Source organism: Antechinus flavipes, chromosome 2 (genome assembly GCF_016432865.1).
Source record: "Antechinus flavipes isolate AdamAnt ecotype Samford, QLD, Australia chromosome 2, AdamAnt_v2, whole genome shotgun sequence".
NCBI classification, from domain to species: Eukaryota; Metazoa; Chordata; class Mammalia; order Dasyuromorphia; family Dasyuridae; genus Antechinus; species Antechinus flavipes.
This window is the reverse complement of record NC_067399.1, coordinates 41186552-41204148: the sequence shown is the minus strand read 5'-3', so window position 1 is coordinate 41204148 and position 17597 is coordinate 41186552. Positions and strand designations below refer to the sequence as shown.

Sequence of the window (17597 nt, the reverse complement as noted above, 5' to 3'; positions counted from 1 at the left end):
CAGATTTTTAGTTGCTGTTTTATGTATCAGCTGCTGTTTTCTGAGCTAGCTGGGGATGAGAAGGACAAGATGTCCTTCTCTGTCTCCCAAAGTCTGTTCAAACTCATGTGTGTTGCTTCCATGACACTCTATATTCTCACCCTCTACCATCCTCTTTTCCTTTTGTCTTCAATCTTTCTCAACAATCAGGGTCTTTTCCAGTGAGTTCCATCTTCTCATTATGTATCCAAAATATTTAAACTTCATCTTCAATATTTAATTTTCCAGTGAATATTCTGAAATAATTTCTTTAGGTAGTGATTGATTTGATCTCTTTGCTGAACCAAGACTTATTAATGCAATTCTCTGATCAGGTCACTACCTTATCCCCAAAAATGTTTATAGCAATTTAACCCTCTATTTCTAGCATTCAAGGCTCTCCACAATATAGCTCTGGTCCATTTGATTGTAAACTCTTTGAGGGTAGGTACTATCTTTTGTATTTTCAGAGTTTAATAGAGTACCTGGCATTTAATAGGTGCTTAATAAATGTTAATTGATTGATTGTCCAACTTTATACTATTTTGTTTCCCTTTACCTTTTATTCTGCCTTCCAAACTGGACTATTTTTCATTTGCCCTTCTTATTCTGAATTCTCATCCATGAAACCTTCTTGGATCTCATTCTTCTTCCTGTAATCCCCAAGTCTAAGTCAACAGTTATCTATCTCCTCAAACTTTTCATGGCAAAGTATTTGGCTCTCCTTTGTACCTATCATATTCTACATTATTTCTCTGCACATATATTGTATCTTCCCTCTATGAGGCAGCTGGATGTTATGGATAGAGTTCTGGTCTTAGAGTCAGGAAGATGACTTGAATTCAAATCCTACCCCAGCCACCTTTCTAGCTGTGTGAGTTTAGGTAAGTCACTGAAGTTTTCTAAACTTGAATTTCTTCTTCTATAAAATGGAAACATAATAGCACCTAATTTCAGAATTGTTTGAGGATCCATGAGATAACATATGTAAAGAGCTGAGTGATCCTTAAAGTGCTGTGTAAATGCTAGTTATCATCAGCATCAGCATCAGCATCATCATTAATCTGTAAGCTCTGAAAGGGTTTTTTCATTTATTGCAACCCTAATACTGGAATTCAACTGAATATATCTCCTGAGAGACCGGGACTCTCAGCTAAAGAGGAAGATCTCTATCAATGTGCTGAGCATCATTCCACCCTTAAACTTTTCCGGTCTCCTCAGTATATCAAGGATCTATGACTTTATCAAATTGGTTTCGTCTATCCTTCCAAAGAGATCATAACTCCTCCCTTGTTTGTTAGATGGTTTTCATTACGGCAGCAAACCTTTCATTATGGCTCCAAACAAGTGATAATACTTCATGTTCAGCTAAGCTGATCATTAAAGATATCCCTGGGTCTATCCTCAAAGTCTTTCCAGTTTGACAGGCTCTGGCACAATTCAAGTTCTGTTGGCATAGCATTTGAAAAGTCAGTATTATATTCATTCCAAGATGAGATTTCCTTCTAATCTGGGACTTCTCCACACCAGTCTCTATTCCGCCAACTCAGCCCTGAATGATTTCATCCTTTCATGCTCAGAACCACCAACCTCGGATGTGATTGTTTTAATTTTTCATTACATTCAGGCCCAGTCTCCCACCATTCTTCACTTAACTTCCTAGATTTCGCCTTACAAGTCACCCTCTCCCCTCTTTCCCCATCCCAACTTCTCAAACCTTAATCACTCCTTTCATTGTTCTTTGAAACAGTATGTCAATCTATTTAAGGCGAGTTCTTCTTACCATTCTTGTAATCTTTCCAAACCAAAACTTCCTTCCCTAGCTATTTCTCCCCTATATAAGTTGTCCTCAGAGAGCTGTTATACTGGGAGACACCTTCAGTCCAGCCCAATGGGACTTCCATGTGGCACTTCATCATTTTTTGTCTGGATTTGTTCCCTTCTGTTTGAGGTGAAAGGATTGGGAATTGGAGATTGACTCCATCTAGTGAATTTTAGAGTGAGTTTCTCAGCATCCTAGAATCCACATTTTTCATCTAGCCCAGCAAAGATAATGTGAGGAATAAAAAATGAACTTCAGAAGTAACTTTCAGGACCCAGCTTCAGGACTTGGATAGTTGAGATGGACTCATTTATTTATTTATTTGTCTATACATGAACTTGCTATGTAGGAAATGAGCTAAATTTGAACCCCTTTCTCCACACACCAAAGCATAATGGGGGGGGGTGCGGAGAAGTCTGCACCCAAAGTATTGAGGATGAGGGAAATTTTAGTACTTTTATCTTCGTTGTATCTTCAAAATATATATTCTTTTATAAAAGTTTGTTTATATTAGATGGTTACATGGAACTGGAATATATAACATATCAAATTGCTAATCCTTTTAGGGAGGAAAGGAAAGAGAAAATTTGGAACTCAAAAAATAATTTGAAAGAATATTTATCAGAACGCTTGCTGTCTTGGGGAGAAGGGAGAGAGAAAAATTTTGAAATTCAAAATCTTAGAAAAATGAATGTTGAAAACTATATCTGTAATTGGAATAATAAAATACTATTAAAAGAATGTTAAAAATTAATAATTAGAAAAAACATTATTTTTAAAAAGGAAATGGAGTTCTAGTCCCTGATGGCTAACAGTGGTGTTAACACAACTTATGGGGGCTCAACTCAATGGCATTAGAGAAGTGACATCCCCAAAACACTCAAGGTACTCCTAGACTCTCAAGGAAAAGATTCTCTTTAAAATAATGAAAACAGAGGGAAAAAAACACTACATAATATTCAGATGAAACCAGGTCCCTGCCCTTGGGAATCTCAAGATAAAACATATATACAAATCTCTCTCAAACTACCTTTTGGGGGAAGAAGGGCAGCTAGGTGGAGCCACTCCTAGAGTTGGGAGGACCTGAGTTCAAATCCAGATCTCAGACACTTAATATTTACTAGCTTTGTGATCCTGGACAAGTCACTTAATCCCAATTGCTTTAAAAAAAAAATCCACAACATCTTTCAAGGATAATACAACATCAGAGATCTACTGGTCTAGCCCCCTCATTTTGTGGAGTAGAAAATGTAAGTCCAACAAATGAGGGTCTCATAATAAGTATTTAAGCTGGTTCTGGAATTAGAGTGCTTAGTGTTCTTTCTATTCTTTCCAGACCCAAAAGACTGGCAGTTTACCCAGAAGACAAAGAGATTGAGGCAGTATGGTCTAATGGAAGTCTCTTTGGAGACTTCAGGATTTGGATCTGACTGCTGCTTTGGGCATATCCTTTCATTTGAAATCTGTGTGAACATGAATAGATCACTGACTCTCTCTAAGCCTCAATTTTCTTATCTGGAAAATGGAGTGTAAATTATTATTTGCATACCTAGCTTTGCTTATTTTAAGGATGATGATTAGTCACCCAGAATCAGAAAAAATTATTTGTTTTCTTTAAGAATGAAATTTTTACGTTTTGCTGCATTCTTCAATATAATGTTATTATATCATAATAGCTGATCACTGAGTTAATCCTCAGCCTTTGTTGACTCTTCCTACCAAATCTTCCTACCAATGGTACAAAGTACCATTATGCCACAGAGATCCACCTAGGGAAAAGCAGGAACCCATTGCAGGGAATCTGATAAGAGTCAGTAACTTTGGGAAGCAGTCACAGTGGGAAATAGTAACAAGAACAGGAAATGAGCTATTAAAAAGTTCTCTCTGACTAGGGTTTTGTATCCTGAGGGATGCTGAGAGACCCAGGTGAAGTCCTTAACTAATAATTAGTTCTGTTAATTCTTTGCAGGGACAGGACTGACTTTGGGGAGAGAGATAGAGGAAGACACACACCCACCCAGAGAGAGAGAGAGAGAGAGAGAGAGAGAGAGAGAGAGAGAGAGAGAGAGAGAGAGAGAGAGAGAGAGAGAGAGAGAGAGAGACAAAGAGACAGAGACAGAGAGACAGACAGAGAGAGAGAAACAAAGAGACAGAAAGAGATATGGAGATACAGAGAGAGAAAAAAAAGGCAGAAAGAGATATATAGAGAAACAGAGAGAAAAGAGAGACAGAAAAGATACAGAGAAACAGAAAGAAATACAGAGAGACAAAGAAAAAAGACAGAAAGAGATAGAGACAGAAAAGATACAGAGAGACAGAAAGAAATACAGAGAAACAAAGAGACAGAAAAGATACTAGATAGAGATAGAGAGACAGAAAGAAATACAGAGAAATATAGAGAGACAGAAAGAAATACAGAGAGACAAAGAGAAAAGAGACAGAAAGAGATACAGAGACAGAAAAGATACAGAGAGAAAGAAAGAAATACAGAGAAACAAAGAGAAAAGAGACAGAAAGACAGAAAAGATACTAGATAGAGATAGAGAGACAGAATAATACAGATACAGAGAAATATAGAAAGACAGAAAGAAATACAGAGAGACAAAGAGAAAAGAGACAGAAAGAAATAGAGACAGAAAAGATACAGAGAGACAGAAAGAAATACAGAGAAACAAAGAGAAAAGAGACAGAAAGAGATAGAGAGACAGAAAAGATACAGAGAGACAGAAATACAGAGAAACAAAGAGAAAAGAGAGATAGAAAAGATAGAGACAGAAAGAAATACAGAGAGACAAAGAGAAAAGAGACAGAAAAGATAGAGAAACAGAAAAAAGAGAGACAGAAAAGATACAAAGAGACAAAGAAAAAGAGACAGAAAGAGATAGAGAAACAGAGAAAAAAGACAGAAAAGATACAAAGAGAGAGAGAGAGAAATACACACAGAGGAGACAGAGAGGAAAGAGAGACAGAGAAAAGATACAAAAAGAGAGAAAGAGAGACAGAGAGAAAAGAGAGATAGAAAAGCTACACACAGAGAGACAGAAAGAGATACAGAGAGAGAGAGACAGAGAGAAAGAGAGAAAGAGACACAGAGAGAAAAGAGACAAAAGATACAGAGAGACAGAAAGAAATACAGAGAGACAAAGAGAAAAGAGACAGAAAGAGAGAGAGAAAAGATACAGAGAGACAGAAAGAAATACAGAGAGACAAAGAGAAAAGAGACAGAAAGAGAGAGAGAGACAGAGAGAAAAGAGAGACAGAAAGAAATACAGAGAGATAGACAGAAAAGATACAGAGAGACAGAGAAAAAAAGAGATATAGAGAGAGAGACAGAGAGAAAAGAGAGACAGAAAAGATACAGAGAGACAGAAAGAAATACAGAGAGACAAAGAGAAAAGAAACAGAAAGAGATAGAGAGACAGAGAAAAGAGACAGAAAGAGAGAGAAAGAAAGAGACAGAAAGAGATAGAGAGGAAAGAGAGACAGAGAAAAGAGACAGAAAGAGAGAAAGAGAGACAAAGAGAGAAAAGAGACAGAGACAGAGAGATATAGAGAAGAGAGAGAAACAGAGAGAGAGAAGAGAGAAGAGTCAGAGAGAGAAAAGAGAGAAAAGATACACACACAGAGACAGAAAGAGATACACAGAGAGAGAGACAGAGAGGAAAGAGAGACAGAGAAAAGAGACAGAAAGAGAGAAAGAGAGACAGAGAGAGAAAGAGATAGAGACAGAGAGACAGAGAGAGAGAGAGAAGAGAGAGAGAGAGAGAGAGAGAGAGAGAGAGAGAGAGAGAGAGATTGAGAAACACAGAGAGAGAGAGACAGAGAGAGAGATAAATTTTTTTCCCCCAAGTCACACAATTTTGATTTTGTGATGGAAATTAGTGGAGAGCTGGTGTCAAATCAGCAACACCCCAGATGATATCATCGATGCTAAATACAGGCTACGGAGAGGGGTGAGCTGTTAGGTGCAACACAGGAACTTCGTTCTCGTTTTCAAAGATGTATTGGCTGATAAAAGCCCATTAATTAAGACGCGTTATTAACCCTAATATATAGTTTTGTGTGCCTGCATAAAGGCATTCACCTTTCATTTGTTCATTCACCTGCATTACTAAATGTTCTCAGGCAAAACTGACCAGATTCAAGGAAAGGGGCCAGCCCTGGGGTATCTGGCAGGGGAGACTTAGCAGCCAAGGGGAGATTCTGACATAGAGATGATGGAACTTTCAGGAGAACCTCATTGCGCTGGATTCTTTTGTGTTCGGCTGTTCCATTGGTTGCTCATCAAAAGACACCGGGCTTGGGGAGCTTGCATTCAAATGCTAGCCGTGACTCTGTGGTCACTCTGAGCTTTAATGTACTTTTCTGTCAATTGGGGGACGGGAATAGAGGGCCCGACTTCTCCTGCTGTTAAAGCTAGGCTCCCAAGGACTTCCGGCATTCACAAAATGCATTCAGATTTGCGAAGCATTTTACCTATGTTATCTCCTTTGCTCCACCCAACAATTCAGCTCTATAATCATCCCTATCTTAAAGATGGCAATCGCTGCGCAGCGGGATCTCTGGGGAAATGTGGATCGCAGAGTTTAACCTCTGTTGGATTACTTGCTGTCCGGGGAGAAACATTTAGAGCACAAAGTTTCTCAGGGGTGAATGTTGAAAACTATCTTTGCCTGTAGTTTGAAATAAAAAAGCTATTGTTAAAAAAAAAAATGACAAGTGAGAGATCGAGTCGTTTGGGGAAGCGCTCATCTCCTCGGCCCGGAGTCAGCAGCGGGCTACGTGCTTTTGAGCAAGCGGACTACTGATCCGAAGCTCCCCGGTGGGCTAATGGCCAGCGCGTGGCTCAGTTTCCCCATTTGTAAAATGAGACGGTTGGACCTCCGGAGCTTTTAAGGTTCTTCCCAGCCCTTCCTCTACGGACTTGGCTTGGATCGCGCTTAAGAGATGTTTCGGCTGATGTGCCAGGGGTGAGTTAGCGGGGCAGGGTGGACGTGGCGGGAAAAACGGCCTGCAAAGGCCCGCCTAAAGGGCGTCGCCGCTCGGAACAGCCCAAGGACGGAGCCGGCTTCTCCGGACGCAGGGGATGGAGGGAAGCGGACTACGACTCCCGGCGTGCCCAGCGCGGAGCCCCCGCTCACGTGACGGCGAGTCAGCTGGCTCAGTAGCTGGAACCCGAGGGGAAGAATCCGAACGTCCCGAGCCGCCGGAGCCGCCCGTGGTGAGCCTGCGGTGAGTGGGGGAGCTGCGTGGGCTGAGCCCCGGGAGGGACCTAGGCTCCTTCCTTCTCCCCCGGGACTGGAGGTTCTCTGGCCTCGACATCCGGGGCGCCGCGGACCCCGAGGGCCGGCTAGGGCATTTGCACGTGGGGAAACTGAGGCCGCGGACGGAGAAAGAACTTGTTCCGTGGGCGAGTCGGGGGCAGAGTCCCGGGGCTCCGCCGCACTTGGAAGGGACCCCGCCCCGCTTTCCACGGGCTGCCTCGGCCCATTTTTCCCCGCGTGCATCCCTACAAGGGGGAGGTCTGGGGAGGGGCGCCCTCCAGAACCTTCAGGAGGTTCTGGCCCAGAGCTGGGAGGGAGCTCCGAAATCTTCAGGCCCGATTCACGCCCCCTTGTACGAGTGAGGAAACCGAGGCAGACGGGCGTGATAGACCCAGCGTCGGAAGCAGGACTTGAATTCGGGTCTTCCTAACTCCCCAGAGCCGAAAGTAGGGCGGGGCTCAGGGAGAACGGAGAAGGCTCGCCTACCCCTGGTAACCAGGATGGGAAACCGAGGCCGGAGCCGGTCTTGAAACCGTCGGCTCGCCTACCCCTGGTAACCAGGATGGGAAACCGAGGCCGGAGCGGTCCTAAGAGCGAGGAGATTTGCTAGGGTGATGCCCTTTCACCCTCTTACTGCAGCACGGGACCGAAGCACCAGTGTCCTAATTATGGCTTCAAGCTGAGCCAGGAGTTTACAGAAGTCTAGGGGCCCCCACCCCCCACAGACATCTGGCCAGGGAAGGGAAGTCTCCGGGGCAGGAAACTAGAGGCTGAAAATCCGAACTGTGCTGAGGAAACTTTGTACCTTTTTAAAATGTCATTTTTCAATGAGCAGAAACCTATTTCTCTCCCACCCCTTTTTGGAAAAAACAAAGCCATTGTGACCTGTCCTGAGGCCGACAAAAGGAATTTCTCCGCTGGCACGTTCCCCATTCCGCCCTGTAGTTTGATCTTTGCTACCCCCCAGGTATCGGATTGTTTAAGAGGAATTCCCTGCCCCAGATCACCCATTTTTGATTGGGGATTTTCCAGGCATCAGGATCTGGGGCTTCCAGGTTGAAAAGCAGCCCGATTTCAGTTGATTTCCTTCCCAACACCTTTTAAGAGCTATCTGAGGGGGCTGATTTTTCCTAGTGGCCTGTTATCTGGGGGAAAAAGAAAAGCTTGTGGATGACTTGAGGTTTCATTCAGTAACTCAGAGGTTCCTTGGTTTAAGAAGTCAGTCATAGTGACAGATCCTGGTTATCTTCCTTATGAGCTTCCTTGTGCCAGAGACAGAGAGAAAGAAAAAGGAGAGAGAGATGGAGAGATTGCTGGAGTTGTTTGTCAGGCAACCAGAGCCCCTCAGGTAGGTCACATCTAAGACAGTATTTGTTCTCGGCTCTTCCTGATTCGGGCCTCTGTCCACTGCTTCAGCTGAAACTAGCATTTCAGTAAGTTTATAACCCAGTATCCACTTCAGGCCTTTAATCTCTTGGGAAGGGTGTGGCGATTGTCTTCAAGTATTTAAAAAGCATCCTTAGGGAAGATGCTTGTCTTCAGAGAACAGAGCTGACAGTCTTGGGGAGAACACATAATATACATATATATTACATTCCATTTTTAGACCTGAAAATTTTAACCAGCTATTAGGGCAGTCTGGAAGTGGAGTGGACTGGCCTCAGGAACTGGAGTTTTCCCCCTACTTGAGAAGACCGTTTTTTGGTAGAGAGAATTCTGATGCTCATGCAAGTTGTACTGAATACTTCAGGAGTCCTTCCTTCTGTGAGTCTGTGACTCCTCCAAGACCTGCTGCCCAATCCCATGGGATTTCATTGTTTCTTTGATTTAATCCTGCTATTTTATGACTTACATGTATTTTCACTTTATAAGCATTTATTTTCTCTCTCTTCCTCTGTTGACAAAAAGGACTCTTGAACCATCATCACAAATATGACTAGTCCGGCAAAACAGCCATGTCTCCTCGCCTCTCCCGGGAGGGGGGCAGCTGGCTTCATCCCTGGGCTTTTGAGGTGTCGTTGGCCATTAATAACATCGATCAGAGTTCTTGGGTCTTTTGTAGTTTGTTTGCCTTTTCAGTGTAGTTATTATTGTGTAAATCGTTCTGGTTCTGCATTAGTTCATACAAATGTTCCCAGGTTTCTCTGAAAACATCCCTGTTGTCATTTCTTGTCACACAATAGTTTTCCATTACATTTATTTACCCTCATTCGTTCAGCCATTCCCCAAGTGATGGACTCTTGATTCTTTGCCATTCTAAAAAGAATGTTTTTGTATTCATGATTCCTTTCCCTCTTTCTTTGCTCCGTAATGGAACATGGCCTAGGAGAATGGTTGATGATTGGAGGTAAGACTGCTTTTCTGTCCCATTTTAGGGCCTCACCAAGCCATTGCCAGGGCCATCAGCCCCTGGTCATGCGAATCCCAACCACTGCCTGGACATTTATTTCTCTCATGGCTGTCTGGGAATCAAGGAGCTGAGGCAGAGACGAGCACCAGCACAGGGGACAAGGAGCCCATGTGGCTATGGCTCAGAACAACTTGGTCATCAACAGTGACTATGGTGATTGGGGTTGGAGTTCAGATGCTGGAGAGCGTGCCCGGCTCCTCCAGAGCCCCATCGTGGATGGGGCCTCCAAAGGGGAGGAGGAGGAGCCACGAGCCACAAACGGGGGGACCACCTCCACTCTGGGAGCCATCTTTATCGTGGTGAATGCCTGCCTGGGCGCTGGCCTGCTCAACTTCCCTGCTGCCTTCAGCACAGCCGGGGGGGTGGCCGCTGGAATCGCGCTGCAGATTGTGAGTGAGGCGGGGCTGGGGGGCGGCCAGGATTGATTTCAGAGGAGAGGGGCTTTGGGTTGTGTAGTGCAAGGGCGTAGTCAGCTGCCCCATGAGGGAGGTGGAGGGTGCTTCAAGCCCGACTTCCCTTGGCAGCAGCTGCCTCCGTGTCTGTTGGCATCCCCTCCTAAAATGCCCGGGGCATGTGCCCCTCTCTCTGCTCCAGGGCATGTTGGTCTTCATCATCAGTGGCTTAGTCATCCTGGCATACTGCTCCCAGGCCAGCAACGAGCGCACCTACCAGGAGGTGGTGTGGGCAGTGTGTGGCAAGCTGACGGGGGTTCTGTGCGAGGTTGCCATCGCGGTGTACACTTTTGGCACCTGCATTGCCTTCCTCATCATCATTGGGGACCAGCAGGACAAAAGTAAGCCCCACCCAGCTCCTCTGATTGGGGGAAGCAGGGCGGGAGGAAGGGGGTCGTTCCTGTCGCTGGGTACATTTGGCCTACGGCGGACACCGGCCCCTCAGACTTCCCATCAGAAGGGCCGAGTCTGTTAGACAGAAGGAGAGGTGCCCACTGCTCCACTGACGCCCCTCTCCCTGCTCTCCCCCAGTTATTGCCGTGTTGGTGAAGGAGTCGGAGGAAGCGCTCAACAGCCACTGGTACACAGACCGGAAATTCACCATCAGCCTCACGGCCTTTTTCTTCATCCTCCCCCTCTCCATCCCCAGGGAGATCGGCTTCCAGAAGTATGCCAGGTATGGGGGGAAGGCTCAGGGATCCCCATCAGCCTCTCCTCTCTCGGGCCCATGCGCTCTTACTTAGGTTCTTCCTCCTTCCTTCCTGCCCTCTCACTTTCTGGGAATGGGACCCAAAGGCTATTGGGAATTGGGAAGATAGACAAATCACTTTGGTCAGGCCCAACTCTTGTCCCAAAGAACATGGGAAACCTCAGTGCCTGCCTCAGAGTCAGTCTCACAGTCTCTGTCCCGTTTTTTTCTAAGAACTTTCTCCCCGAATGCCTTTTCCCCATGAGCAGAGTTGTGTTGTCCCTGGCCACAGGAGACCCTGATCCCATCTGCTTCCTGGCCTTTTGCCAGTTCAGATGGAATTGGCGAGCTTTGTTCTGTGGTCCTGTCTCCTTCATGCCCTCTCAGATAAAGCTTTAACCTTTATTCAAGAACTCAGTCGGAGGTCACTAACTTCCCTCTAGCTCAGTAATGACACTTTCTTGACACGGTGGACATCTAGCTTTGTACATTCAGTTTGGTTTTATTCAAAGGCTTTGGGAAAAGGGAGGGAGGCGAAGAAGTAAGAAAAGGGGGTTCATGACTTCAAATAAAATTTCCCTAGCTTTTAGCTCCTTAAGTGGAGACAGACTCATCCCTGGAGACAGGATGGGATATTGCTTCTTAATAGTACAACAGACAAAACATGGCTGGGGGGGAGGGCAGCCATGGCATTGCTCATCAAAATCCAATTCTTTTCTCCCTGGCAGCTCCCTGAGTGTCCTTGGCACCTGGTACGTCACAGCCATCATCGTTATCAAGTACATCTGGCCAGATAAGGAGCTGCCCTCTGGGGATGTACCCACCAGGTAGGTGAAAGACTCAAGGAGCCCTTCTGCAGAGGGCTCTTTGCTCATCAGGCTGAGCTCAGCACCCAGTAGCTCTCTCTGCTTCAAATCACAGCATCTTAGATTTAATCGCAGAGTTGAAATGGGCCTCAGAGCTCACCCTGAAGCATGAATCCCCTAAAAGCTCATGTTTGAACACCTTCCTCATCAGGGGGTCTTTCCAAAGCAAGCATTCCATCGGGCATCTGTAACTATTGGCGTTCACTCCAGCTGTGTGCTGGGGACGGTGATGAGGTCTGGGTTATGTTCATTCCCCTTGAGGAGAAAAACAATCTTCTTTCTTGTGACCTCCTTGCAGGGACCACACTCCTACCCTCCTTTTGATGGCTCTGCTAATTGTATTCTTTGTATTGATCCCGTGCCCCTCTTGCTAAGGAGAAAGTTTCACATGTTGCTAGTTCATTGGTCCTTATAAAGATCAACAAGGGGGAATAGCCACACTTTTGCTGTTTTTCCATTGAGTCTGACTCTTCGTGACCCCATGTGGGATTTTCTTTGCAAAGACAATGGTTTTGCCATTTCCTTCTCTAGCTTGTTTTATAGATGAGGAAACTGAGGCAAATGGTTAATTTACTTGCCCAAGGTCACATAGCTAGTTAAGTGTCTAGGGCCAGATTTGAATTCAGGTCTTCTTGAACTCTAGCACTCTACCTACTGCACCACTTGCCCATTCCCACTTTTCAGTTGAGCTAATTGAGACCCACAACAAAATGTGGCCAGCAGCATCAACAGAACTGGATGGAGGTAGGGCTGGATCTCTCAAACCCAGTCTGAGCTATATAAGTGGTCATCCTCTGCCTGGGTCAGAAGGGAATTCAGGATGGCCGGTTTCACTTGGTTCCCCCCAGGATCCACCGGGAGCAGTAGACGGGGTAGTGGGAAGGCACGTGGTATAGTGTGAAGAAAACTAGGTTGGGTGGATGGGAGGGGAGATGGGCACGGCAGGAGCCTCACAGCTGTCCTTGGCAAGCCCCTCTGCTTTCTCCTCTCCTCCACGAAGAGTAAATGAGAACATGGATGGGAAAGCACTTTGAAAAGTACGAGGCGTTCTACCATGGGGGACTCACTGTATTATGAGGTCACTTCATTTGGGCCATGGCAGGTGGCTCAGCAAGAGCCATATTGAGTCCAGTGGAGGCTGTGCTTTGCCAAGTCTGGCTTCTCTGAAGCCTAAGTGTAGCCTATAATAACATGCTTTATTATCTTCTCTACTCTCTTCTTGGTGACTACATCCATAAAAATGAATAATACATCTTCTTAAATGAAAGGCCCCTCTAAAAAATCACCAAAAAGCCTTTTACATTATACATTTGTAGTCGGATGATAACAGAGTGGGGGAAGGCTGAGCTGAGGTGGGGGAAGATAGGTGGAGGCCCCTGTTTAAGTTTGGTCTCCTAGACCTGGAGTGGCTGAGATCTGACTTTAGAGTGACAGGCCCTCACTTCATAGCCGGGGGCTCCGGTCTGGCCTGTTCCCCGTCTTGATCCCCTATTGCTGTGCTCTCCTTGCAGGCCGACCTCCTGGATGGCCGTGTTCAATGCTATGCCCACGATCTGCTTTGGATTCCAGGTACCCACTGTTAAATGGGGGTCACAGTGGCAGTGACTGCCCATGTCATGGAGTGGGTCTAAAGCTCAGACAGGCCATGCTTTGTAACCTGTCAAACTGCTCTTTTCTCTTTGGCAGTGTCATGTAAGCAGCGTGCCTGTCTTCAACAGCATGCGGCAGCCCAAGGTGCAGACCTGGGGTGGCGTGGTGACAGCAGCCATGGTCATAGCCCTCTGTGTCTACCTGGGCACAGGTAAGGCTGTCCCTCCTGAAGAGCATCCTCCCGGCCAGGGCCAGGTGGGACAGAGCGCCCTCCCGGCCGGGGCCAGGTGGGGCAGGGCGCCCTCCCGGCCGGGGCCAGGTGGGACAGAGCACCCTCCCGGCCAGGACCAGGGCCAGGTGGGACAGAGCACCCTCCCGGCCAGGGCCAGGTGGGGCGGGGCGCCCTCCCCACTGGCAGTGGCCAGGCCAGGCCAGTGTCAGGGCTTTTCCTGTGTTCCATCACCTCTTCTCGGGCAGGGCAGTGCTCTGGGACAGGTGCCCTCCGCTGTCTCAGCAGCTCCTCTGAAGGAGCCCACACTTAGGCTCCATGATCTCCCTCCTCCCTTTACCCTCACTCCTGCTCTAGAACAAAAGATCCAAGTTTTCCCCTCCCCGTGTCCTCATCCCCAGATCCCTCCCCAGCAGCAGTTCTGTCTCCCGGACCAGACGGTGGCTGGAGTCCTTCCCCTCCTCCCCCAGCCTCCCGTTTTAATCTGCCTTTCTCCCCCCATGGGGCCCTCAGGCATCTGTGGTTTCCTAACCTTCGGAGTCAATGTGAACCCCGATGTGCTCCTCTCGTACCCCTCGAATGATATCCTTGTTGCCATTGCCCGTGTCTTCATCATCATCAGTGTGCTGACTTCTTACCCCATCCTGCACTTCTGTGGACGGTGAGGCCCCCAGCCTGGGGTGGGGAGGGCGCCCCCGCCCTGCGTGCCAGCCGGCTTCGTGGAGGAGCCCGTGCCCCAGAGGAGTGGGTCCTGTGGCGCTGGGTCCCCCGTGTGGAGCGCGGCCACCCCCTCCTCCCGTTCCTCGGGTCACTGCTCCCTCTCTGTTCTACTCCCCCCTCCTCCTCCTGAACTTGACAGTGCGTGCTGGGGTGTCCAGCCTCTGTCCCCTTCACTTTGGGAGGCTGCACTGACCCAGGGGAGGAGCGTGGTCTGAGGGGCCCTAACCCGTGAGCTTGTGCGCAGGGCGGTCCTGGAGGGCCTGTGGCTGCGGTACAAGGGCGAGACGGTGGAGGAAGACGTGGCCAGGGAAAGGCGCCGGCGGGTGCTGCAGACGGTCACCTGGTTCTTGCTGACCCTGCTCCTGGCTCTGTTCATCCCGGACATAGGAAAAGTCATTTCCATCATCGGTGGCTTGGCGGCCTGCTTCATCTTCATCTTCCCAGGTACGGGCACCCCCCCTCCTGGGGGCCCTGCTCCCTCAGAGGGCTCCGGGAATGGCCACTGCTCGGGGGTCTCCGCTAAGCCCCCTCAGGAGCACTGACAGGTTGTGCTGGGCGCTGCCGCAGTGGGGAGGAGTGGCGGCAGATGTCTCGGTTTCCTCGTGTGCTGGTCGTGGGAAGGGGAACGTTCTGAGCTCTGCCTTCCTGAGTCATGATTTCTGAATCGAGGGGGAGAGGGGGGGAAAGACAAGGCGGGAAGGGGGGGAAGAGAAGGGAGTCAGTGACAGAAGGATCTGGACACTTAGCCGGCCCTTGCTTGGCCTGAGCTGACCGGCTGGTGGATCAAAGATTTGGTTTCTCCTAGGACTCTGCCTGATTCAAGCCAAACTTTCTGAAATTGAAGAAGTCAAACCAAGCAGGTAAAGCTCCCTCCAGTGTCAGAGGTCCTCGGGAGACGTAGCATGGGGAGGTGGGAAGGGAGGAGGAAAAGGCCGGGGGGCAAGCCCAGCCCTGTCCCAAGTCACTCTCCTGGAGCTGGCTTCCCGTTGGATGGAGATAGCGCTCCTCCCTTTGCACTTTGGAATCCCCGAGTCCTCTGAAAAGAACGAGGGCAAAGACGCTGGGATACAGACGGGAAGCCTTTTCCATCTGGACTCGGGGTGAGGGCCGGATGTCCCTTCTTTCTTTACAGCTGGTGGGCGCTAGTCGCTTATGGAGTCCTCTTGGTGACCCTGGGAGCCTTCATCTTCGGACAGACCACGACCAATGCCGTCTTCATGAACCTCGCAGCCTGAGCTCCTTGTTTGGGACCGCACGGCCGGGGGAAGCAGTGGCCTTCTCTGTGGAGATCTCGAAGAACCGGATCCATGCTTCAGCCCTGGCTGGTGCCCAGGGTGCCATACTGCATCCTGTCATCAGTGCACTGGTGAAGCAGGCAGCTGGAGCTGCTTCTCCAAGGGGTTTTTCTGGTCAGAGGACAGTCCCAGAGACTTCCCTGGCTACCAGCATCATCTCCCACCTCTGAATCTTCCCAAGGCCCTACCGCTGTCTCCATATCCAGGATTAAAACCTCATTTCTTTTACGCATTGGGAGAGAAGAACAGGAGGAAGAAAGAACTTAGTCTCACTTGAACGAGGAGAAAATCCTTCCTGTGCTGGGAAACACTTTGTGCAGAAGGCTGGCCCCTGGCAGGGAGCACTTCTGGGGAGGCCTTCGTGCTGGGGACACTACATGCAGTAACTAAAGCCACTTGTGACTTCAAGTGTGACGTTCAAATGTGAACACAGGAGCTCAAACGCAAGAGAATTCCAAAATCATGCACATGATTATCACCAAAGGGAGGATTTTTCCCTGCCCAGGGAGCAGGAGACCAGGAGCGAGCAAGCTCTGGCCAACAAAGGGTAGGGATCAGACCCAAGCTCCCTTGACCCCATTTGGACCCACTTTGTTTTGATAAATGTCTTTCCACTAATCATTAGTTACAGTCGGAGCCTTTTGGAACTTCATCTCTTCCGCCCAGTACCATGTTGGCTGGGAACAAGGAAGAGGAAAGACCACTATTCCAAGGGCCTGAGGCAACTCCATGTCACTACATTCCGGTGGGGCTTGACCAGCCTTCTTGGTCCGTCTGACCCCAGAATCTCACAAAGTCTAATGTTTACAGAGACCGTTGGACTTCCCTGTCGGCAGAGGGGGCCAACATGCGTTATGGTGCTTCGCGTATCCATCCGTTACCTCCAGATTAGGAATTCTTTTCCCTCTCAAATTCCCAGTTGGCCCCTCCTCTAAGACCACGAAGGAGGAAAGGATGGAAAGATGGCTGTTTTGTCTTCTTTTGAACGTTCTCAGAAACTCCTGACCCACGCTTGCTGTTCTCTGTCAAAATTTCCATTTGCCATTCTTTCATTTAAGGGCGGGTACAGTCCCTGGATGGGAAAGACCCTCCTGGCGAGGGGCTGGTAATAGGAACAATAACACTAGAGATAGGAGAGGTTTGGGCTCCCCTCTCTGCAGCCTAGCAGTTTACAAGGCATTTGTGAGTTTTTTCCATGCCTAGTGACATGACTTCCAGTGCCATGATCCCCTTTCTTTTACACATTTGATTTTTCTCTTATACCCAAAGAAAAGGGCAGTCATTAGCTTTGGAGCCACTGCCCTGCCCTGCATCAGGCCCCATTGGCAAGCAGATCCTGCTCTGATATCTCCCCTGCCATAATCACAAAGTAGATTGTGTTGAGAACATTGTATTTTATTCTTTTGGAGGAAAAGGTGGAGATTTTGGTCCCAGAGGGTCAGGATCAGACATCAAATCATGGAATTTTAAGATTTTCTATCTCTGTCAACCCCCACCATCTATTTCTCCAGTGTCCATACCTCCATCAAGTGGTGTGGTTTTGGGGCCCTCAGCAGCCTCTGCTCACTTTAGACAATCTCAGGAAGACCAAGGGCGATAAACTAGAACTAGCTCCTTCCAGACCAACACCTCCACTCTTAGGAGGTAGAGAGGCTGTTTGCAGAAAGCACCTCAACCTCTCCGGCTCACCAATTGGTTTTTCCTAATTGATGGATGCAGATGGAGGCCCTGGTTAATAGGAAGGAGGCTTCTTTCCTCCAAGGATACTTTGCCCTTGAAAGTTTATCGAGGGACCTGGTTTTTCCTCTTCCCACATAAATAACCAGGGCCTTGAAGGTTCAATTGTGTGGGAAGATGAAATTGAGTAACAAGCTTGGATTTCTCTCCTTGTTTCCTATTCCTCTAACCAGTAATACAGGCCCAGCTTCTTACCAAAGTCTGGGCTTTTATGCTCTTACCTGTCTCTGGAAGTGGGGGAGATGAGTTAGCCATTCCTCTCCCCACCCCCCTCCCCATGTTGCACCTGGAAATGTCTGTCCCTTTTAGAGGGAATTCAGATGAGGGCAGGGTATTCCAGTCCCATTAGGTGTGTGAAGCCAGAAAAAGGGGTGGACTCTAGCTCACCCCAGAGCCAGATGGGGTGAGCACAGATGGGTACCCCATCTATGATTTTTAATTTTTTTCCCCTTACCTTTTTCCCCTTGGCCTTGAAAACACATAATAAAAGGGAACTTTGCTGCTGA

At 47.8% G+C, this 17597-nt stretch overlaps 1 protein-coding gene across 1 annotated transcript; it reads left to right on the top strand.

Moving 5' to 3' along the window:
• Positions 1 to 6967: 6967 nt before the first annotated feature.
• SLC38A7 (solute carrier family 38 member 7) lies at positions 6968 to 17597 on the top strand. The gene is made up of 11 exons (XM_051974591.1): positions 6968 to 7072; positions 9480 to 9903; positions 10109 to 10307; positions 10498 to 10642; positions 11383 to 11481; positions 13032 to 13089; positions 13207 to 13321; positions 13853 to 14000; positions 14304 to 14503; positions 14865 to 14919; positions 15192 to 17597. Exons 2-11 carry the CDS (start codon positions 9631 to 9633, stop codon positions 15292 to 15294), a joined length of 1395 nt encoding a protein of 464 aa, XP_051830551.1. The 5' UTR covers positions 6968 to 7072; positions 9480 to 9630; the 3' UTR covers positions 15295 to 17597.

Coding starts and splice junctions, on each gene's coding strand:
- SLC38A7 (XM_051974591.1), top strand. CDS start 9,631: ATGGCTCAGAACAACTTGGTCATCAACAGTGACTATGGTGATTGGGGT. Junction 13,090..13,206: donor CGATCTGCTTTGGATTCCAG/GTACCCACTGTT, acceptor TCTCTTTGGCAG/TGTCATGTAAGCAGCGTGCC. Junction 14,920..15,191: donor GAAGAAGTCAAACCAAGCAG/GTAAAGCTCCCT, acceptor CTTTCTTTACAG/CTGGTGGGCGCTAGTCGCTT.